The sequence below is a fragment of the Heteronotia binoei genome, chromosome 6 (genome assembly GCF_032191835.1).
Source record: "Heteronotia binoei isolate CCM8104 ecotype False Entrance Well chromosome 6, APGP_CSIRO_Hbin_v1, whole genome shotgun sequence".
NCBI classification, from domain to species: Eukaryota; Metazoa; Chordata; class Lepidosauria; order Squamata; family Gekkonidae; genus Heteronotia; species Heteronotia binoei.
This window is the reverse complement of record NC_083228.1, coordinates 79,062,415-79,080,492: the sequence shown is the minus strand read 5'-3', so window position 1 is coordinate 79,080,492 and position 18,078 is coordinate 79,062,415. Positions and strand designations below refer to the sequence as shown.

The 18,078-nt window shown below is 39.8% G+C and overlaps 1 protein-coding gene across 1 annotated transcript in view; it reads left to right on the top strand.

The window, feature by feature from the left end:
* HPSE2 (heparanase 2 (inactive)) overlaps nt 1–18,078 on the top strand; it is a 234,123-nt gene that overhangs the window by 15,885 nt on the left and 200,160 nt on the right. Inside the window, exon 3 of the mRNA XM_060241861.1 lies at nt 16,327–16,488. Within this exon, the coding sequence (XP_060097844.1) occupies nt 16,327–16,488 (162 nt within the window). The remainder of the gene's footprint in view (nt 1–16,326; nt 16,489–18,078) is intronic.

Genomic DNA, 18,078 nt, shown 5'->3' with positions numbered 1-18,078 from the left:
CTTGTTATATCCCATCTTTCTCTTCAGTAGAGGCCCAAAGCAGCTTACATCATTCTTCTCTTCTCCATTTTATCTTTACAACAATCCTGTGAAGTAGGTTAGGCTGAGAATGTGTGCGTAACTGGGCCAAGCCAAGGTCACCCAGCAAGCTTCCATGGCAGAGCGGAGATTTGAACTCAGGCCTCCCAGAACCTAGCCTGACACTCTTAACCGCCACTCCACACTTGCAGTAAATAAAAATAAATAAAGGAAGGAAGAATGCACAAAGGCAGTGCTTTCAGCTGCCACGGAGAATATATGCATTGATGGTGCCAGGCTTCCTGGGAGTAAGTCCAATTGAATAGACCAGAGTAAGATTCTGAGTAGACCTGCTTAAGACCCAGAGTTACTGTCAACTTAACCTACCTTCACAAGTTGTGAAGATAAAAATGAAGGAGGGGAGAACAACGTTGTGAGCCAGTTTGAATCCTCACTGGGGAGAAAGGCGGCAGGGTATATATATTACAGTTAAGTAATGATTGGGGAGAAAGTCACAGTGCTGAATTAGGGCCGCTGTCAGGGAGCTGGAGTTCTCTGGGAAAGACAACTGATCTCCAGAATTTACTCAGAGTAAATGGCCACTTTCAAGGGTGGATCTAGGGATCCATTCAGCTCCCCCCTGCCCGAGGCACAGCCCTCAGTCTCCAAGAATTTCCTAAACTGGAACTAGCAAACCTACTAGGGCTTACTCCCAAATGAATTGGGGGTGGGGGGGTGGGATAGGATTACTTCCTGCTGAACTCCAGATTGAGTATTTTAAGTCCCGAGCCTCCCACTTTTTATTTTGCAATGTCAGCCTTTCATACCTAATTTTGGCATCTCCTGTTAACCCATCGGTTGCTAATAAAATATTACCAGGCAGGCTAGACTGTTTAAGTCCAACTCGGTCATCCTCGCACTCCAACGAGGCTCAAAGAACAGCAATGAGCCCAAGGGAAAGGTGCATTCCAAGGGCCCCAAGTTTCCCTTTCACACTGCTAGGGAGCCAGCAGCTGCCGAAGGGGAGGGAGAGGTCCCACAATACATGAAAGGAACCTGCTGCTGGTGAGTGCATGCGCCCCTCCACCTTCGCCATGCCTGGCGCTGGGTCCTAGTGCTCCTCAGACATCTTTCCGTCTCTCCACGCCTTTTCAAACAAGCGCCAATGCCTTGTGCCCCCTTGGCTGCTCTCTTCTCCCTGCTTACCTTCTGCCCCCCCCCCCCACACACTCAGAGGAACGCACACACAGACAGAAGGAAGCCACCGAGCGCTGTTGCAGGGGTAGCAATGAGCTCAGCTGGAGGAAGAGGCGTGAGGAACACCCTGACTATAAAAACTGGGGGCCGGGAGGGGGGGGGAGGAGATGGCCTGGGGCCCCTAAAGACCTGGAGCCCATAGGCAAACGCCTAGTGTGCCTAATGGTTAATCCGGCTCTGGTGAAAAGTGAAATCCTCCTTTTGGCTCTGGGCTTGTTCATCTGAATCTTGATTCACAAATCATATCAGTCATTCAAAAAGTGCAAAATACTGAATACAACACATTATTTTGGGGGCTTGAGTGGGAGCAGCAGTTACTTTTGCTTGCAGAGTTACTCCTTGGTGCCTTTCTCAAGAAATCTGTAATGTGAGGCTTGAGCAAAGAGTTGCTTCTTTGTACTTTTGCAGTGGAAAAAAAATAATATGGATGACTTGTGATTTCCTCCTTGATTTCATCCCTCCCCCTTGCCCCTTTACTCTCCAGAACCTTTACACTTGCACAGTTATCTGATATTTATAAAGGGGAAGGGATTTTTTTTTTAAGATCCTGGGGAAGATATTCTATAGACAAGGGGATGACTATAGACAAGGGGATGACTGTGTGTTATTACAGGAAGACAATGGTTATTACAAGAAAATGGGCAAAGGGTATGTATGTGAGTGAGAGGGTGCTGTGTCAAGTGTCCCGAATGAGTGAATGACACTTCTCTCCCTAATCTTCTGTTAGTCATAACTGTTTGGCAAATTAAGGGCTTGTGACTAAGGTTATTATCAAACCATAAACAGCCGCAGTTGCTGGTGCTATTATTTTTTTTCTCTGTCCTGTTAGTCTGTAGTGAAGAGTTCACATAAAGCTTTTTCCAAAGGCTGAATGAAATGCTAAACTTTCCCCTCAATTACTGGTCTAGCAAAGGCATTTCTTTATTTAACAGGCATCTTACTTTTCTCCCTCTGCCCCGCAGATTATTAACATAGTAATCAGGTATGGTTCCTCCTCTCAAAAACAGTTTATTACAAGTGGAGAATAATTTAATTGGCAACTTCCATTTATTTACAAAGCACAGGAAGATATACTGCTAGCAACTTACAATTTATATTTCAACAAAAGGAGGGAAGAGAAGAAAGAGGATCTTTTAATTTCTGTTTAACCTCCACACTATTTAACTTGTCATCAATGTATAACGTAGGCATATACATGCACAACACAAGTAATTTGGAAATAGTTTTGTTCTAGTATAAACTATAAAATATATGCACACTGACCCCAGCTTGTGTTGGAAAGTACCATCAGTTTACAGCTGACTTATGGCAACTATGCAGAGTTTTCAAGGAAAGAGACAAACAGAGGTGGTTTGCCATTGCCTGCCTCAGTCACATTAGATGCAGTGGGGGATGATAGGAGCTTTCTAACCAATCATGGGATGAGTAACCGTAGGTGCTAGATCTTGCTGGCTTCTTTAGCTTTTGCTAGATAGTTCTTACGTTCATGGACCAGTTGTATCTTCTGAAGTTGCAGAAAGTGTCAATAAATAGCCTGTAACAAAATATATAGGGTTGCCAATCCCCAGGTGGGGGCAGGGGATCCCCCGGTTTAGAGGCCCTCCCCACAGCTTCGGGATCATTAGAAACCGGAGGGGGGGGGGGAGGGAAATGTCTGCTGGGCACTATGGAGACCGATTCCCATAGGGTATAATGAAAAATTGATCCACTGGTATCTGGGGCTCTGAGGGGGGCCTTTCTTTTGAGGTAGAGGCACCAAATTTGCAGCATAGCATCCTGTGCATCTCTCCAAAGCACCCTCCAAGTTTCAAAAGGATTGGACCAGGGGTCCAATTCTATGAGCCCTCAAAGAAGGTGACCCTTCTTTCCAATACAGGGAAGGCATTTAAAAGGCGTGCAGTCCCTTTAAATGTGATGGCCAGCACTCCCTTTGGAGTTCAATTATGCTTGTCACAACCTTGCTCCTGGCTCCACCCTCAATGTCTCTTGGCTCCACCCTCAAATTTCTTGAATTGGGCTTGGCAACCCTACAAAAGGAAGACTTTAAACTTAAACCTTAGATACTGCTAAGGTAAAAAATGGACAAGTGCCATTTTTTTGCTTAGCTAGTGACAACGCCTGATGTTATACTAGGCAACCTCTAATGGTTTTGTTTTCTTATCTTGGAGTTATTTTTAGTGCAGAGCTGTCCTATTAGCATTTCAGAAGTGGCTGAGCTCAGAAATTCATAAAGAATTAAGAACTCAAACAGAAATGTCCTGTTTTAAAAAAATCTGTTTTTACTGGTGAGCATAGAAGAGAGACTGTAGTTTTATGGGAAAGATAAATTTGACTTGCTCTGTTCAGAAAGCTTCCTGTTTTGCATGATTTATACAACTTTCTGATCTTTTTTGTCTGCTCAGAAACAGACACATTTACCAGAGCAAATAAACCCACCTTCCCAGATCCATCCAATTAACAACCTCATTAGAGCAGTTAGTATAAATCCCCTTGGGGTAAAATACTCACCTTTTGTGATTTTACACCAGGCTCAGACACCCCCGTGACTGGACATTTTAAAAACTTGGCCAAGCAGATGAGAGAAATCATGGAAGCCATTTTAATGGCTATGACCTTTTAACTAGCTATTTTCAGAGTTTTACAGCTTTCCATTTTACTGCTTGCTTGTCTGATGACCAAGAGGCAGAGGGTTTGATCCCAGCTGGGTGTCTCACTTTCCAGTGTTGCTCTGCCTCACTTATTTCCATAAGTAGGAATGTTCAGATTAAAAATACAATTAAAGTTTCTTTTAAGAATCATTTGGTATTACTGTGAAAAGTTTAAACAAAACCCTCTGCCTAGTCTTTGTGGTGAGCAATGTTTGCTTATCAAGCATACCAATGAACCTGTTCCAGAGGGAAACTGTTTCCTTGGAGCCATGTCTCCCTGGATGGATGTTGTTCTGCCTTTACTGTCAACTTTAGAGGAGACTAATGGATGTAGTGTGGGATGTACACCTCCACTGATGTTAGTTCTTCCATTCAGGGGTCCTCTGATGAAAAATTCTGTGGTATAATTTAAGCCCATCTGAACGAAAGTGAAGAACATGCTCATCTGTCGTTATTGGAATGGGACTGAAAACTAGTCAATGCCTCACTGTGAAGATTCTAAGAGATTTTTGATGCATTTCAGAGGAGAGAGTGCTAAAATAGTATGGGATGGCTGGATGTGCTGCCTGCAGAAGGCCTTTTTGTTTCTTTGCTTTAGGAGCCCATTACATAGTTTCTTCATTTTTCCAATTCCACTTCTGTATTTTGTGTCCTGTAGTTGGCCGCAGCTCACTCACCTGCCACATGGGTGTGCTCCCTTCATACTACATTTAAGAGTTTCCTGAATGATGACCACACAGAGGTGGTTGTACAAAACTCACTGCATGCCTTAAGTGTATAAAGATCCAAAGGTGCACAGTATCCAAGCCAAGAATTACAGATCAAATGACAATCTCAGCCCAATCTACAGCAAGTTTTGGCCAACCTCTTTGTGTGAGTCTGTGCATACCTATATGGGAGTAAGACTTCTTGGGCTTGGTGGGACTTCCTCCTAAGCAAATATAAAATATGCCAGAGTTGGAAAGTTCTTAAAGAGGCTAGTTTTCTTGAAGATAAGTTGGGCAGTGCCTATTTGAACTATCTAGAGTAAAATGATGGGATAAAGGCAAAGGAGATGGCAAAAGGATTTCAATGAAACCACTGTCACTTGCTGTGTACTGTATATCCTTGTACACACCAAAGCTGAGATTCAGATGCTGCTTTCAGCTGAATCTTCTGTCTCAGTTTCTTTTCTTCCACTGCCTTTATTTTTGTACTTTGCCACCAGCACTGTAAGATAATGAAAAGAGGTCAGTTACAGCACATGAAAAGGTAGTCCAAAGGGCTATTGGTTTGTAACAGGGATAGGAATAAGCATTAGCCATGATATAGTGCACCAACCCCCCTACCACCTATGGTAATAATATTTAGTTTGTATATACCGTACTAATGAGATGGTCATCATCATGACTGGCAGAGTAGAATGAATTCAGAAGATGATATGCTGTGAGGAACTGTAAAATTGTGTATTTATGTGTGGCTCATTGCTCTTGGAGCATAGTTTTTAACCTTTTTTACAATGCATTTGTAAATACGGCACTTTTTTTCTCAGTAGGAACTAATATCAACCATGCAAATAGGAAACCTTGCTCCTTGTCTCAGATGTAGGGTGAATGTTATTTTTGGCCACTTTTCAGGCACAACACAGATGAAAGTCTATTTACTGTATCCACAGAATTTAATGGAAGCCACTAAGAACCAGCCTTGCTGATCAGCATAGCTACATCTTAGGTTCTATGTCTTGGTCAGTCAGAATTGGGGAAGTGATATAGCTTTTCTTGTGAACAAAAATTTTATTTTGCAATATATTGCAAAGTATTCTACTATCAAAATCTAAATATAGTTCATCAATACATTACACAATTTCTTACCCCTCCCACCCTCCAAATTGTGACCTCCGCCGGTATACAAAACAAACTAAAAACCTTTTAAAAGTAAAAATTCACATATATAGAATCTTAACTAAAAGTTATTATTCACTTAACTTTATCTTAACTCCAATATAACTACTATTCTTATTCTTTTACTCATTACTTACTTCTTAATCCTCAATATTACAGATTTAATCAGATAATCATAATCTATTCTTCTTTGCACTTTTAAAAATTCAATTATTATTAAACATTAAACATATATTTCATAGTCCTTAAATCATCACTAAAATTATTCAAATCTTAATCTTATCTTAACTCACATAAATTTACTATATAAACTCAGCTACTTATATTTCGCTACTAAAACAGTACTCAGTAATCACAGTCCTTTTTCTCTTTTAGAGTTCAGTTAATTTTATCAAAAACCACTAAATGTCTCTTCACCTTCCATTGCATCTCCACATAGTTTTGAAATTTATTCCAATCTTCTTTAAAGTTCTCCAAATTATTCTTTTAAGATTCTAGTAAGTTTGTCCATTTAACTCCAGTTAAGAACCTTTAAGACCCAGTTCCACTTATCAGGTATTTTGTCTTGCTTCCACATTTGCGCATACAATGTTCTTGCAGCTGAAGGCAAATACCACAACAATGTCCTATCTTGCTTCGGGAAGCTTTCTATTGGTAATCCCACTAGAAAAACATCTGGTGCTCTCTTGACATTGAATCATAGACCAAAATTGTTTTGCCTTCTCACAAGTCCACCACATGTGGTAAAAAGAACCTTGCTGTTTTTTACACTTCCAACACCTATCCGAAACGTTATTGTTCATTTTGCTAGTTTTTTAGGTGTCATGTACCATCTATACAGCATTTTAAAACAGTTCTCTTTTATGTTCTAGCACGTTGATATTTTCATAGAGTTCTTCCATAGGTGTTCCCATGTCTCCATTTGTATTTCTTTGTTAAAATTTATTGCCCACTTAATCATTTGAGGTCTTACCACCTCCTCTTCTGTAGACCATTTCAGTAACAGCTTATAGATCCTTGAAATCAATTTTTCATTTTCACCAAACAGCACTTTTTCCATTTCTGTTTTTTCACGTCTTATACCTGTACTCCTGATATCTTTCTCTACCAAGTTTTTAATTTGTAAAAATTGAAACCAATCAAATTTATCTTTTAGCTCTTCCACCGACTTCATTTCTATTTTGCCTCCATGAAATTTTAGCAGTTGCTCATAGGTAACCCATTTCCCTTCCTGTGAACTTTGAGACAGCTTTATGACTTCAGTTGGCACTATCCAAAGCGGTTTCCTCTCATCCCCATATTTACTATATTTTTTCCAGGTATTCAACAAAGTCCTCCTTATATAATGGTGTGAAAAAAACCATCCAACTTTTCCTTCCCATAGTACATGTACGCATGCCAACCAAAAACATTTCCATGGCCTTCTAATACCAATAGCTTTTTGTTAATCAAAGTCATCCAGTCCTTAATCCAAACCAAACAAACTGCATCATGATATAGTAATAAATCAGGTACTTGAAAGCCTCCTCTTTCTTTCGCATCTGTCAGAATTTTCATCTTAATTCTTGGTTTTTTACCCGCCCAAATAAATTCTGAAATCTTTCTTTGCCAGAGATGGAATTGTTTCACTATTGGAATAGTGTGAAAGAAGAACATAATTCTTGGTAGAACATTTATTTTAATTACAGATATCCTCCCCAACATGGATAAATTCAATTTATTCCACTTTAGCATATCCCCTTCAATTTTATGCCAGAGCTTTTCATAATTGTTCTTGTATAGATCAATGTTCCTCATCGTAATCTCCGCACTCAAATCTTCTTTGACACAACTTCACAACCAGTAGCATTTTGTAACTCCTTCTGTTTACATGATGACAAATTTTTACTAAGGATTTTAGATTTTTTATTATTAATATAGAAGCCTGCTAGCTAACCAAACTCTTTAATTTTTTTCAACAACAAAGGTGTTACTTGTAATGGATTTTCATTGATAAACATCACGTCATCTGCAAATGCTCTATATTTGTAGGAAAAACCTTTCAACTTCAGACCCTCTTTCTCATTATCTTCATCAATTTGAGTCAGTAAGACCTCTAGGGCCATTAAAAACAACAGAGAAGATAGAGGGCAGCCTTGTCTTGTACCTTTGCTGATTATCATTTGTTGTCAAATCATAATTCACACAAAGTTTGGCTTGTTGTTCTATATACCGGTAAATTGCTTTAATCATCCTTATAAAATTGGCTCCTAATTCCATTTTTTCCATCACTGCAAACATAAAATCCCAATTAAGATTATCAAAGGCTTTTTTTGCATCCGCAAAAAATAAAGCCACCCCTTTTTCTGAGTGTTTTTTATAGTACTCTACAATGTCTATTACTGTTCTAATATTATCTCTTATTTGCCTTCTGGGGAGTAATCCTGCTTGTTCCTGTTGAATAGAAATGTTCAAATGCTGTTTGAGTCGTTCTGCTAGAATTCTAGCAAATATTTTATAATCATTATTCAGTAGTGAAATCGGTCTATAGTTTTTAACATTCGTGGAATCTCTTTCCTCTTTCAGTATAAGTGAAATTACAGCTTCTTTCCATTTATTTGGTACCCTCCCCTCTTGCCTGATTCAGTTCATCAATTTTTGAAGTTTGAGTACTAATACTTCTGTCAAAACTTTATAAAATTTTGCTGAAAAACCGTCAGGACCTGGAGCTTTATCTAGTTTCATTGAACAAATTGCTGCTTCAATTTCCATTTTCTCAATTGAATCATTCAAAATTTTTTCCATGCTTTCATTTAAAGGTTTCACTTTTATTCTTTGCAAATAGGCCTCAATTTTCTCTTTATTCACTTGTTGGCCTTTAAATAATTTGGCATAAAATTTGTAGAATTCCCTTTTAATTCCGGCTTGATCTAAAATTTCTTTACCATCTGAAATAATTTTATTTATAAATTTCTTCTCTCTTTTCTTCTTTAATTGCCAGGCCAGATACTTCCCTGGTTCGTTAGTGCCTTCAAAAGACTTCTGCTGCAACCTTTTTAAGTTCCACTCCACTTCCTTATTCAACAGGTGTCTCAGTTGGTTCTGTAGAATTGTAATCTCTCGCAATATTTTTTTCTTCCCTGGTCTTTTTTTCAGGTCATTTTCTTTTCCGCCTATTTCTATTTGTAAGTCCTTCATTTGTTTTTCTTTAGCTCTTTTATCTTTATTATTCAGTGAAATTAGTATTCCTCTCATAACAGCTTTGTATGCGTCCCATACATTCTGAATTTTAACATCTTGAGCTTCATTCATTTGGAAGAAAGCTTTAGTTTTTCCCCCCAGAGATTTCACTACTTCAACTTTTTGCAGCAAATCTTCATTTAGTCTCCATCTTCTACACTTTTTCACTCCTTTTGCTAACCACAGTAATGGATTGTGGTCTGCACCTATTTTCGGAAGAATCTCTTTTATTAGTAATAAGTCCCAGGTCCTTCGTAGACCATATCATATCAATTCTCGAGAAAGTGTCATGCTTTGCTGAGAAAAAAGTATAATCTCGTACCTTAGGATTGAACTCTCTCCAAATACCTTCCAAACTTTCTTGCTTTACTAATTCAAAAAAAGACTTTGGCAACTTGCCATCTTTATTCTTTTTATTTCCAGATCTGTCCAAAGAGTTCTTAATAGTTCCATTAAAGTCTCCCATTAACATTACATGCTCATAAGTCATTTGTTCAAGTTGCTGCAAAATGTCTTTGAAAAAAGCATCTTTTGCCCCATTAGGGGCATATAGTCCCAGCAACAATGTCTTTTTCTCATTAATAAACACCTCCACTGCAATATATCTACCTTCATTGTCTTTGAAAACCAATTTTGGCTCCAGTTCCTTTTTAATATAAAAAACTGCTCCTTTTTTATCTTTTGTTAGCGAGAAAAATTCTTCTCCCAAAGCTTTGTTCCATAAAAATTTGTAATCCAATTCCTTAATATATACTTCTTGTAGACAAATTATATTACATTTCTGCTTTTTAATCCAATGAAAAATTGACTTTGTTTTTTTAGGTGAGTTAAATCCATTTACATTCCAAGAGATTAATTTGTAATCCATAATGGTTTTTACAATTATTCTGTACCCTCGAAATCTTTATTGTCCACCAAAAATTCATTCATGCCTTGGGTGTCCGCTATTGTTTTTCTCAGTCTATTATACTCAAGGTGAGACCTTCAGGTAAAATCCATCTATATCTTATGCCCTTCTCTCTTAGCTTATCAGTCAGTTTCTTGAACTGCTTTCTGTCACTGATGACTTTTCTCGGCAATTCCTTCATGATTCTCACTCTACTTTCCTCCACAACTATTGGGCTACTAAACTGCTTGGTTACGATCCTTCCCACCACATCCCTTGTAGTAAATTTCACTACCACGTCCCTCCCTAAGACGAATCATATTCTCCATCAACTTACAGTCTTGCAATATTGCTTTATCCTGCAATTTCTTGATAGTAACATCTTGGTCTTTTATTTTAACTTTAATCCCTTCAGGTTTTTTTGCTGTTGCTTGAGGCTCTTTTTTAAGTTTCTCAATCTCCTTCTTAAATTCTTTCTTTACTTTTCAGCACTAGAGTTGATTTCTTTCATTATTTCTTTAGTTAATTTCTTTTCACTGCTCATTATTAATTCCTTCATTGCCTTTAATAATCTTGTTTCCATAGCGTCCAATTGTTCATGGACGTGTTTAGACATTTTCCCTTCTCCCACTGAGGCTGCTCTTAAACGTGTAACTCTAGATCCCAGCTTCTGATCAGACATTACTGTCTGCCCATTGCTTATAATGGGATCTTAGTTGGTCTCACCAATCCACAATCCAATGGTTGCATTCAATAGATTGGAGCCTGCCCTTTCCAGCAAGGCCAAAATCGCCGTCCTAGGAGCCTCCTAGCTCCAGATATTAATTTTTAAAGTTCTTAAATCCCCCCAAATGGCGGCCGTGATGTTTTCAAGCCTCTGTTTTAAAAAGTTTTCCTTTTCCCCCTAGGGCTTAGTCTTTATTTCTAAATATATAGTCCAAACTGTTTCACCATTTGAGGATGATTTGTGTTGGTTTTAAATGTTTTTATAGTCCAAATCCAGTTTATTTTTAATAAAACTTTGGCCTTTCTATAATGGCCTCCGATGATTCTCTATGGTTCTTGGTTCTGGAATATACCCGGATGTTTGGAGGTTCCTTTTCTTTTGCCACTTGCTCCTTGACTCTCTGGCAATGAAGTCCCATTCTCTATGATTGTAAATCTCACGATACTTGAAGGAGTCGTCACTTCCTGCTTCGTCACAAGAGTCTGCAGCTTTGTTATGGCTGGGTTTTTTTTTCAAAGCCACAAAAATTCCAAAAAGCAAGTATTTTTCTGCACTTTACTGCTTTCTCTTAGCTTCAAAAATTCCACCTTTACCCCCTTCCACTTCTCCTTAATTTCTTACTTTGACAAATAGTTCTGGATCTTAGCACTTTTCTTTAAACAGTCTTAATTTTCTCCCAGAGTAATAGATAAGAATCTTTTACCTTAACGCCGTCTAATCTTGCTCATACCATCCAGTTTTCCTTCAGAAGTTATTATAGTCTATAGAAGGCTGGAATCTTGATGAGTTTAAGTCAATTCAATGACTCCAGAGAGTCTTTGTAGACGATGGGATGCAATCTCTCATTGGGGGTTCTTCAAAGCCGACCCCCCCCCTGGGGTCTCTCGTCAGCCAGAGTCTCTCCCTTCAAGATAACAAGCATGTCCTAGACAAGTTCCTTTACTGTAAACAGGTAGACAGCAGGCATTAAAATGCTTTTTATGTCCAAAACAAAGAACTCGTACTGCCCCTCTGTGAGAGACAGGTCAGCTCACCATGTTCCAACCCCGGAAGCCAAACGGGCGGTGATACAGCTTTTCCATTGCTTAAAACTCTTCATATGTTTTGTAATTTTTTTCAACAACCCTATAAGAAGACTGAAGATTTATACTCCAACTTTCTTTCTGAATCAGAGTCTCAGAGTAGTTCAACTCCTATGAGAGCTATGGCTGACCCAAGGCCATTCCAGCAGCTGCAAGTGGAGGAGTGGGGAATCAAACCCGGTTCTTCCAGATAGGAGCCTGTGCACTTAACCACTACACCAAACTGGCTCTCCAAAGTACACTAGACTATTTCTTAATTCAAATATTTATATCCCGCCTTCCCTCTTGGCTCAGGGTAGTTTTTATTCCTATGCTGCTGAGGAGACAAGGGGAGAATAAGGCCAAGAGAGATGGCTGTTTACCTAACACTACACAATGCCTGAATGAATCAACTAAGATTTGAATTCAGACTTTTCTAGCTTACAGGTCACTTACACCACCACCAATTCTGTCCCTTGAAATGACTGTTGAACTAGAACTTACTTTTCTTTTAAAAGAAAGTATATACTGAAACAAATAGGGAAGGTGAATATGCTCTGGTGGGGGATCCCCTAGTTTTTCAGGCTCCTACCCACCACCAGCCAACTGGCCAGCAGGGAAAAGCACTGTCCCAACAGCCACCACGTTCCCTTAAGCCTCCACATGCTTAGAAGACGCTTGCAACTGTTTGTGTTTTGGAATGTGTGTGCGCCTTTAAATCTCAGCAGCAGGCAGAGCTATGAGTGCGTGAGGCTATGAGAAAGGCAGAGAGCAGTCTGTTTTGCATTTGCTTCAGAGTCTGTTTTGCATTTGCAGAGACTGTTTTGCATTTGCTTCAGAAGTCATTCCTATAGTAAAATAGATAGGAATGAGTTAGCTAGAACCACTATTACAAGATGGAAGAAAACTCCACCCCCCTAGGCTGCTCTGCTTTCCTGTTCCTGTCTGAAGTTGGTTAAAATACAGCAGATTGTTACATTCAGCAACTCCTGTGAGTAAATTGCCCCAGTGAGATCACAGAAGTGTGGGCTTGCAAACTCTGATTATTTTGACAGCTTTGCGAGTGTGTGCACATGTGCCCCTTTAAAAAGCCATGCTTGGAAATGCCTCCAAAGCCTGACAAAGGGACTTGTGGGGGGGGGGGTGTGTGCAACAAATTTCACTTTCATTTAGTGGAAGTGCAGCTGCCAGGGCAGGCAAAAAAAGGGGGATGAGATAATGAAGACTACTGTATTCAGGGGAACTGCACTGCTGTATTTTTATTTATTTATTTAGGGAATGGGAAAGTCTCCTGGCTCCACCCCCAGAGTCCCCAGATATTTCCTGGCAACCACTGCCTTCAGACAACTCCTTCTTTAGTCAGGGCATGCCCTGATGTATGACTGAATTTGAGGAATGAAGAACAATAAGCAGTTTATTAAACAAATATTATGGCAAGTATAGAATAAAAGTTATGAAATTAAGGCAGAAATAATACAGGGCAAAACTCATCAAGGAAGAAGCTGCTCAGAAGTTGCCAACCTCCAACTGCTATTATAGTTGGTCTCCAGACAACAGAGACCAGTTTCCCTGGGCAAAATGGCTGTTTTGGAGGCTGAACTCTGTGACATTGTAGCATGCTGAGGTGCTACCCTCACCAAACTCCATTCTCCCCAGGTTCCACCACCAACATCTCCAGCTATTTCCTAATCCTGAGCTGGCAACTCTACTTAGTCTTATTTTAGCTTCTACTCTTTTCCTACCTGATTCTGGAAGGCCAAACTCACTCCACCATGGGTAAGGGATCCACTCACTCCAAAAGCAGACTAACTGCCACTCAAGCTTCAGGGTGTAAACATCCCTGGGAAATAATACAGACCTACTTGCATAAATTACAGAAGGCCTCAGCCCTTTGTGGAAGTTCCTCCCCACCCCAAACCCTACCCTCTTCAGGCTTCATCCCCCTGCCCCCAATCTCCAGGCATTTCCAAAAATTGAGTTGATAACCCTAAACTTTCCCTTCCCCAACTGGGCCAAAATTCTTGAGGATTTCATCTCCTCCAATGTGGGAGCCTGCATCCCAAATTTCAGGCAAGTAGGAGAAAGTGTTTTCATTCTAGAGGCAAAAATGTGGCATCTGGAGGCAATGAAATGGCTTCCTTCCTGTCAAGGAGTCAGTCAGGCTGTCACTGCATACCTCTTCAAGGAGAGGGGTTAGCCATGGCTTCTGTGCCTCTGTTTCCCTTCATCTATCACAGGCTGAATGACTCAGTGGAAGAGTATCTGCTTTGCTTGCAAAAGGTTGAAGGTTCATATAGAAGGTGATGCAAAAGAGCTCCACTTCAGACCCCGAAGAGCTGCTACTGATGAGACATTAACAGACCAGTGCTCTCAGTATTGTAGCTTCATGTCTTCTCTGTCTAACAATGGTTACAAGTGAAACATTTCCCTGCTTCTCTGATCCTAGCACATGTGTAGGTGCAGATAACAGAATACCTCAGGCATAAGTCCCATGTAGAATCAGAAAGCCCTTCCCAAGCCACTGAAGTGATGTATTTGCCAACAGAAAGTGGAAATGCAGAGGACAAAGCATCAGTTGGGATGATCCTGATCAGCAGGAGCTCTTTTAGCTGGACAGCATCACAACAACTACATATCACTTGATGGTGACTCCCCATTCTATATGGGAAATCAAAACCAGACAGCAAGGTAGCAAATTAGCTATCAGATTGGAAAACTTCCAGTGGCTGGTAAATCTTAGAAATAATTTCTGTTGGATTAGGAGGAACCCTTTTAGTACTTCTGAATGATATGAGGTTTGGGTTGGATATTCATTCATTAATTTCCTAATATACATCAATAGGTTTCTGCTTAACTAGCATTAGCCATGTTAATCAATTTTTAAGAAAAACAGCTGTTTTCTGTGGGACTTTAACAAATGCATTATATATTTAATGGACTAGAGTCCACCTCATTAGAAACATCAAGTTGAACCCTTGGTTGGCAGAAGGGTGTGTATACATAAATGATATAGAGGGGGGAAGTATGTGACATAGAATTGAATAATGAGAGAAATGCAAAGGGTAGTAGTATTCTTGTAATATTTCTATGCAGAGCCAAGTGTGTGCAGGATAGCAACACAATGGCTCTTTTCCAGCAGCAGCTTCTGATCCTGATCATATGGCCAAACATTTAAAGAGGGGCAATTACTTTATGCAGCAGGAAAAATAACGTAGTCTAAATTAGTAGAAAAGAGTAAGAGCTCATTAGTGCCTTAAAGACTAACAAAATTTGTGGTAGGTATGAGCTTTTGTGAATCACTGCTCACTTCTTCTGATACCCTTCAGTGAATCACAAAAGTTCATACTTTTCCACAAATTTTTATAAGTCTTTAAGGTGCTACTGGACCTTAAAGACTGGACTCCTTTCTACTGCTGCAGACAGACTAACATGGCTACCCATCTTGGTCTTAGTCTAAATATAACTGAGTTTGCAAACAGTTTCTAATTTCATGCTAGAGCCTCCCTGCCAAGTCTTTATTTATTTATTATATTTATATCCCACCCTCCCCTGATGGGCTCAGGGCGGCTAACAACAATTAAAACAACATAAAATTAAATTGTTACATAAAAATCACGATAAATAATTAAAACATCTCAAACGTATACAGTTTTAATCTCTAGATGGCGTTATTATTATTAATTCTTGAGTAGCACTGTTTACCATGATGTTATTGAATATTATTGAGCACCTTACATTCTGTTTGGGTCGAGTTAAGATATTAATGCTGTGGGGTGGTGAAGTATTGGTCGCCTCCATTAGATGTTAAAAGCCTGTTTAAACAGTTCTGTCTTGCAGGCCCTGTGGAATTGTAACAAGTCTCGCAGGGCCCTGATGTTTCCAGGGAGAGCATTCCAGAGGGTAGGGGCTGCCATCAAAAAGGCTCTTGCCCTGGTGGTGGACAGTTGAGCGTCCTTTGGCTCGGGGATCATTAAGAGATTTTGTGAGTTTGATTATAGTGCTCTCTGAGGCTCATGTGTGGAAAGGTGGTCCCAAAGGTAGACAGTTCCCAGGCCATATAGGGCTTTAAAGGTCATAACCTGCTTTTTGGTCTTTTTGGAGAAAAAGGTCTTTTTGGAGAAAGAGGTTAAAATACTCTCCCATTGCTTTCTGAATCCTCCATTTTTCATGTAAAGTTATGTCTATTTATTCTCTTGCATAGACACAGACCTCTTTGACTGATGTAAATACCAGAAGGGTATTGTTGGCAAATAATGGCAATTGTCACTTTGGAAGATGTACATTCAACAACAGCACAAAAAGTAGGTTGCTAACAAAACATTTAACAGTCTTCAGTGCATAGCTGGTATGTTGTGTCAGGCTAAGCAGATCACAAGTTGTGCAGGCCACAGCTAGGCAAAACTTTACACTAGGAGAAAGGCAAGAATGGAGAGTGAAGAGCACTGTTGTTGAAAGTTGACAGAGGCCTGAGATATTGCAAAAAATGAGATGAAAGAAAGTGCAAACATGAAAGGGCTGGTGGGAATTAATAGTCCTGCTGGTTCCAGCAGTAGGCTTTGGCTTCTTTGATGCAGCTGGAAGCTGAGTCCGTGTCACCTACTTTTGTCTCTCTTACTGTTTCTTACCATAGACATCATTCGCAGTGATATTGCCTTGGATAAGCAAAAAGGCTGCAAGATTGCCCAGCACCCAGACATCATGTTAGAGCTACAGAGAGAAAAGGCAGCTCAGATGCACCTGGTTCTCCTCAAGGAGCAATTCTCCAACACCTACACCAATCTCACACTAACAGGTAAGGCTGCATCTTGAGTCAAAGATCAACACTTGACTGAAATTCTGGTACAGAAATGCTGTTTGTTTTGTGATGGCAAGAGAGGCTATCAGAGCAAGGCTTCCTAATACAAAGCTTTAAAGAAATCATAGCAGGATCCAAAATATTCAGCACAAGGTCAAATTAAAATGTGACCTGGACATAAACTCCTCATTTGGTGCACAACTGGGATCCTGCCAGTGCTTGAGAATGGCAAAGTTTATACAAACTGCCTGTATCTTATATTAAATTAGTGTCTGGTGCCAATAGAAATCTAATTACATAAATAGTGAGAAAAACTGGGGAATTCTGGTTCTCCGGGCTAGATGATTTCAAGTTATAGCAAGTTACAGCAGGAATGGATTTGGCTTCCTTCACCTATCAATTTCTTGGGTCGTGATTGCAGAAGGAAGTCTTGGTCTATGACTACGACCCTGTTAGCACTAAGAATTAATAGATATGTTTTAATTTGAAGGGGACAATAGCGGCTCCATGACATATATATTTTCTTGCTACTCTAACAACATCTCTTCATGGACTACTATCCCATCATCCTGATTGACAGCATTGCATTTCAGGAGAGACCAGAGTGCTTCAATATCTTTTAATGGAAAGATATCACTCATAAATAATTATCCCTTATTTTATGCTTCCTAGGCCTAAGCAAGGGGTGACATTTTCCCTATTGTAAAGAGCCATTCAGTTCTTTAGACAGTGTCCTAGGGAGCAGACAAGTATTATGCTACATGACTCAACTCCTTCACATCCAAGGAGAGATAGTATTAAAAACAAATTTCTTTCCCCTTTTTGACCATATAGTGATTAAAATATTATAGGGCAGTCTGGGACCAAATAAAATTGTTTTGTAAGATCTTAGTGGTCCCTTATTTCAAAAATTCTGATTTGGCATCTCTGACATAAGTCTCCTTGAGAGGTTCAGAACTAGGATGCTCTTTTCTTCAGAGGCAGCTGCTGTTTCATTTCTTTAAGGTTTGCTTGTTTGGGGGCAGAAGGGGAGGATTAGCAGAAACCTAGCAGAAGCTCTCTTCAGACCTTTACATGGTTTTTGTTGCTGCAATGGAGATGCATATTTTTGTCTGTGCATGCTTTTAAAAAGCCTCTTTCCATTCTCTCTGCTCCCATTGGCCTCAGCAGAAGGGATGGAGCAATTACTAAATTTGGTGTCCTTGAAGCCAAAGCAGCACATGCACTTTGGGTGAACCCAGTAAATATTAAAGAGCAAATATAAAAGAGATAATGGCCCAGATGGAGTTGAGTGGCTGTTACTGTTATGGGTGTTGTTTGAATTATCCATGAAATGGGTCCTGAAATGACTGACAGGCTGTGAGGTAAATGGGAGAGCTGCATAAAGCTTGTAAATTGATTATGTCTTGTCTGGCCAGTGAGAGGAAGGAACAGAAAGGTCCAGTTCTCCCACCTCTGACCAGTGGGTGGCAGTGAAAATCCCCACCAAGAGGTATTCAGATTGTTGCCACAAATCCTCAGAAGAGAGGCTGAGGATAACATTCTCCCCAAGTTTCTCAGGTTTTTGTGACACAAATGTCCATTTTA